At 35.0% G+C, this 6100-nt stretch overlaps 1 protein-coding gene across 3 annotated transcripts in view; it reads right to left on the bottom strand.

Moving 5' to 3' along the window:
• Nucleotides 1–1553: 1553 nt before the first annotated feature.
• Nucleotides 1554–6100, bottom strand: part of LOC117181863 — a 106962-nt gene continuing 102415 nt past the window's right edge. For all 3 annotated transcript variants that reach the window (XM_033374873.1, XM_033374872.1, XM_033374874.1), the window contains exon 3: nucleotides 1554–1983. In XM_033374873.1, the coding sequence (XP_033230764.1) occupies nucleotides 1694–1983 (290 nt within the window). In that variant the 3' untranslated portion in view covers nucleotides 1554–1693. The remainder of the gene's footprint in view (nucleotides 1984–6100) is intronic.

The following is a 6100-nucleotide window of genomic DNA, read 5'->3' as shown; positions in this document are numbered from 1 at the left end:
ATCAGGTGTTATTAGGGCATCGCACAGATCCTTGAAGCTATTTACGTTCTCTGAGCCTTCGTCCACTCTATGCTGCACTTCGTAGACTTCCTTCTGAAATACGTTCTAGGGGATCACCCGGGTGCACTCGGATGCACTCGAAGCCGTTCCACGACGCTAGGTGAGTGTTGGGCTTCACTGGGGTAAACCGTTCAGTGATCACTCGGGTGAAGAGTGGGGGTCACTTGACGGGTGACTATTTCACCCACTGAAACTAGATAGGTGGTAGTGAGTGAACAGTGGAATTGGTGCGCAGAAGTGGCGGGAATTGCGAGTTTTGTAGCTGACTAAAGATTAGTATTTTCATCATCTACAGTTTAGTATCTTCATCACTTTCCACTATTATTGAACACATCACTGTTGGTGATAACAATGGCCTCGTTAGTGCAGCAGCCATTAAAATCTTCTTATCCTGTTCTTGCATTTTTTAAACTTTTGTGTAACGTAACCTTAATTATGTTTTACCAAACATTACGCGCCAAACATACACCTGACGCACACTCGAAACTGTCCACTCTACCGTTCCCCTTTCACTTCACCCTAGTAAACTCCGCCCACTTGTTTACTTCACCCACCAATTCATCTGGGTAGTTGCATGGAACGCACCGATGTGCAGCCCAAACTTCAGATAGCTTTGAACGATGAAAGTCTTAACTGTTTGCCACTAGGAAATTGTATTATCCACCCTGGTAGTGTTTAAATCTGAATAAGTGAAAAAGGCCCGGCAGATAATGTGGGTGAGTGGGTAGCTTTACCCAATGGAAAAATTCCGAGTGGGTGAAATACCCACTCGCATACGTGGTGTTAAAAAAAAGCTAGTGCAAGTGTACGTGTTCAGTAATTTAAAAAAGACGGATGGATAGATTTGTTGTGAGAGTAAGAAGAAAAAAGAGGGATGCGACAGTGATGATACACAGAAACAGATCGACAAGAAAAAACCCTGAGCATCCTCGAAAACCGAGTTTATTAGAGACTGCGAAAATGATTACAGTCGAGATCAAGATAAAAGCATCAAAAACGAAAACAACTTCCCTAAAAATCGTGAGTGTGTGGTGTGAAAATACTAAGTTTTTTGTATGTTTGCTTATATTTGAAAAATTTTAAAAAGCCTAATAGGTTATCTAATACATGAAAATTATGAACATTTTAGAATAAATTTGTAAACAAACATGCATAATCTTAAATATTATTAGCTAACAAAATAACTGTTGCTTAGCGATTTATTCCAAAATTCTTTTAATAAATGATATTCCAGTTATCAGTTACATTCGACACAATTATTATATTTTTTTCTTTTTCATCGTATGAGAAAAATATTATAATTTTTGGATTTCAAACGTTGGATACCTTTCCACGATACATCAAACGATAATAAAGATTTTTATATGTATGTTCATCTTGTTTATTTATAGATTTAAATGTTACAAATATTTTATTGGAATATTTTGAGACAGTTTTACTGAATTGTTTTTTATTATTAAAGAACAAGTGTATAAAGTTATAAAAAATCATTCAGTCTTTTTGATTTTAAAATTATTGCTATTAATTAGTTGTTATGTTTTCCAGTATTTTTACACGATTGTGGTGTATTATTTTCCATTATTAGAATAAAAGTACATAAAATCTATAAGAACGAGGGAAGGGGAGTTTCACTTTAGAAATTTTTGGAAGTAAATCGGCTACATTTTGGAATCATATTTCCAGAGCCACCTGTAACTGACTCATCGGTGCCTTCTAGTTTTGAAGTCTGGCAAGAGAATTTTCCCTCACTCGAACTTAACCTCGACAATAATGGAATCTGCAAGGTCTGCACTGAAGCGTGTGAATGAAAATTGATACTCAGTTTTGACTCACGATCCCTCAAATCCAAGCAAGCCTTGATTGATGGTGGATTTTCAAACTGGCAGCATGGGGCAGAGAGGATGAGAAGCCATTCGATCGGCACTGTAACATGAAAAAGCGGTCGAAATATAAGTTAAATGATTTTCATCATTTCAACATCTGGGAAAATTGCCTTCAACATTTCTCATATTTTTACTTACTTACTGAATTAGAAAATAATAACTTTAGAGCGTTTGCAGCACTTCACTATGTCAATTTAGCAATCATAATAACATAATATTTTAGTACATTTAATCAGAGAATTATAGTAAAAAATTAAAACCCATAGATATGAATAAATATTAAAAAAAGGTGAAAAGTTACGATGCTTTTAAATGACAAGAAACCTCACATATTGCTTTAATTTTAAGATGGAACCATCATGGACAGACCCGTTAAGTCAGTATTTCCTATACGTCTCAGAGTATATTTATCCCGCAGTTAATTCAGCAGACTTTAGTTCCGAAAATTAAAAAATTAATTTCATTATGGAATTCTTCTTGCTACTTAAGTAAAAGAGTTACAACAACGCTTAACTTACAAATTTAGAGGTTATGCTTCACATGATTTACTCTGGGGTTACTGCACTGATTAGCGAATAAGTCCCAAATCACTGATTAATCCGTGAAATTTGTAACTACTATTTCAATCAGTGAATTTTTTACTGATTAAAATTTAGAGAGTATGGACATAATCCCTAATCATAACTACGTTCTGTTATAGCAAACTACTGCCTAATGACTGGCGAAGTACCAGGCAGTTTACCTAGCCCGTAGGAGAAACAGTGCTGGTACATTAGTTTTTATTGTACAGAACGTGAAGTTTAATATAAGTTTACTCACGTTATTTCTATTTCATTTTGTTAAAGCTTTCATCATGTACTTCTCATTCCTGGCTAGTTTCTTTTGGCTGAATGTCATGTGCTTCGATATTTGGTGGACTTTTGGGTAAGTTTTCTTGCACTATTGATTTTTAAAGGACATGCCGTAAAAATTAAGCATATAATGAGAGCTAATGTGCATATCGCGTGAGGACAAGGGAGGCACTGTAAAAATGGTGGCGGAAAATTCTTGACCCATACTCAGTTTTCCCTACTAGGTCAGTTCACAAGTTTACACATTTCAAATATTAATATTTAACTTCTGATATTATTTGGAGTTACTTATTATGATAATAATAGGAATGTACTTCAATACTTAGATAAGAAAGTAACTTTAGAAAAATAAAATTTCGAATTATATATTAAACAACATCACGGAAAATTGCAAGGTATTTTTTAAATGTGCGATTTGATTATGTTAAGCTGTAAAACTTTAAATTGGAATTTAAAAAAAACAATAAAATGATAGGCAACGATGTATTGTCATGCGATATTGTTTGGATTCGGAAAAGTGAATATAAAATCTCATTCTAGATGGCCACATATAATTAAATTACAAACGTAAAATGCTTCCCAAAAATTCCGTTCTGATTTAGACATGACTGAATTTAAATGGAATTTTGCGGCAAACATTCTTGAATTAAAATAGTGTGCCGTACTTCGAATTAATGTCCGATACGTAGCCGAAAGTATATACAACGGGAATTTGCTGAAGAGTTTCGGAATTACAGTTGTCATTTAAGCACGGCTATAGAAGCTTTCCGCTTTCACTTTTCTCGTAAAGTTGTTAATTAAAGTATAAAAACAGGAATAAAATGAAGACAATTTTATAGATCTAAGCGACGAGTATTCATGATCGAATTTGGTAAAAGACCCTACACGCGTTTCTGTACAGGAATTCGTGCCTTAATTTATTTGCAAAATAACCTATACTGGATCATTTAAAGATTCATTTATTGATGCAGGTTCCTTGGCAGGAGCATTTACAGTTTCCTTCGCCGAATTTCTGCACAGGAATTTCCTGTACAGGAAATTTATATTTCATCTTTAATATTTCTGTAGCAATTTGTCTATAGTAACTTAGACTGTAAGGATAGTCATCTTATTTGGAATGAGGCGGTGGCAGGTAGGAGAGGTCGTAGAGGAGAATTTGAAAGGCGTGTTGAGATCCATATCTTTAGTTCGCATTCGATAGCCCTCAACGATATATGTCAAATCCAAATTAATTAAATTTACTTTATTGTCAAAGTTGTTATTACACTCTCATCCTAATGAGAAGCTATTGGTTTTATGTGAAAAATAACTTTCGCGAATTCCATCAAATGTCAACGTTTTGAGACACCCTGAACCAGAAAAAATAGTTTTTACGTCGGTGTCTGTGATGTCGTTGCTATCGTGGTTGTCGTTGTCGTTGTTGTCGTTGCAGTCACTAAACACTGTAACATTTCAAGGAATTATTCGGTTGGATTCGCCTTTGGAACACTTTATAAAAATATTAAAAGAAAAGACGAGTTCATTAGCCGGCTTAGTTGAAGAAATTTTAAATAGTTCGATCATTTTGAATATTTTTGAGACCACTTTTTTAAAATATTGGAAATTTTTTCGACTGTTATCTATAGTAGATCAATATACGAACAATTTATCTCCATAACTTTTTCTGGTCAAAGAAAAATTACCAAAGTTATAGCATTTTCAATATTCAATAAGTCAAACGAAAATGATCATTTGAAGCCAAAAAGCGGAATATGGGAAAAAGTCAAGATAAAAAAACGTTACTATTTTAAGGCCCTACAAGGTCGTCTAAACAACTTTTTGAATTTTGATTAAAAAATAGGAAATTCAAATTCTGAAGGTATTGGTTTTATGTGAAAAATGACTTTCGCAGATTCCATCAAATGTCGACATTTTAAAGCCCTCTGGGTCAGAAAAAATAGTTTTTACGTCGGTGTCTGTCGTCGTCGTTGTTGTTCTTGTCATCGTTCTCGTTGTAGTCTGTAAACACAGTAACATCCCTTACAGAAGTGGCCCAACTCATTCCCGAGTTCCGATCTGGGCTCGATCGTATTTTCCACATGTGGCCCCAAGAGGGCAACTGATGTGGCTCGCATCAACAGCACGTCGGGTCGGGTTAGGTTAGACAAGATTATTTCAAGTTTTCTGTTATCGTCGTGATATGGTTTTTTTTCATACAACTTACAATTCGAAAAGCAAATAGTAGATTGCGAGTTCGGAATCACAAAATTGTTGGTGAGATTTCTTATATTCGCAATAAAGGCAAAGGTACAAAGAAAAACGCTGGTGTTAAATTTGTTGCAGCTCAAATTTCATTGGTCTCCCAATCAGCATTTGAACCAATTTTCAAGTCTCAAATGTATTCCTCTGAACGTAGGTGCACATCTGAGCATCTAGGGGAAAGTATAACTTGAAGACTGAATTTTAGCTCAATGCCGAGAGTTGTGAAGTGCTGAAACGCGCAGTCAGTAACCTAAATGCCTGTCAAAGCAACTATTTGCATTGCGATATTAGACTGAATAATTGTTAATAAGGAAACTAATTGAAATAATATTTGCCTAATTTTCAACTTTATTTCATTTAACAGTGTGTACCAGTCACTTAGAATAAAATGATAACTTCCTTATGCAACTTCCAAATGTTAGGTTAGTCATGGCCGTCAATATTTAAACTAAAGCCGGGATGTGTAGAAAAGTCATGACCGTCTACATATACAGTTAGGTATTTTCACTTCAACCACCAGCTAACTTCACTCTTTTGAATACAGAAAATCTAGAGGAAATTTCTTCGAACGAATAGGCATCAATTAAGATGCAGACGGTCACGACGTAGTTTTTACATCTCGGCTTTGGTGGCTTGAATATCATGTAGGTTTGGACTAACCTAAGATTAGGATATTATATCACGCCAAGTAGAATTTTTATTCAAAGACACTAATAGTCACTGGTAAATGGAAGGAATTTAAAAGTTAGGTAATTATTATTATAACTTACCTGCTTATCAAAATCTATTTTATCCAATTAACATCCGACAAAATCATCTTGACAGGTGACTGACGGTTTGTAGACGACACTTCACGTTGCTCTGTATGAGAAAAAACAGTGTCTAAATGATGCTTCTCCCCTAGATTCTCCGAATGAACCTGTGCGGCTCAAATTTGTTGCAACTCCCTTAAACACTGATTTCAGTGTACTAGGCAGTCTGATAAGTACCTGAAAATTCTAAGAGATGGCATTAGTATTCACTAATGTGAACCATTTTCGTCGAGCTTGATCCTTCAAATGACGC

The sequence above is a fragment of the Belonocnema kinseyi genome, chromosome 10, assembly GCF_010883055.1.
Source record: "Belonocnema kinseyi isolate 2016_QV_RU_SX_M_011 chromosome 10, B_treatae_v1, whole genome shotgun sequence".
Lineage (NCBI taxonomy): Eukaryota > Metazoa > Arthropoda > Insecta > Hymenoptera > Cynipidae > Belonocnema > Belonocnema kinseyi.
This window is presented reverse-complemented; position numbering and strand designations above follow the sequence as displayed.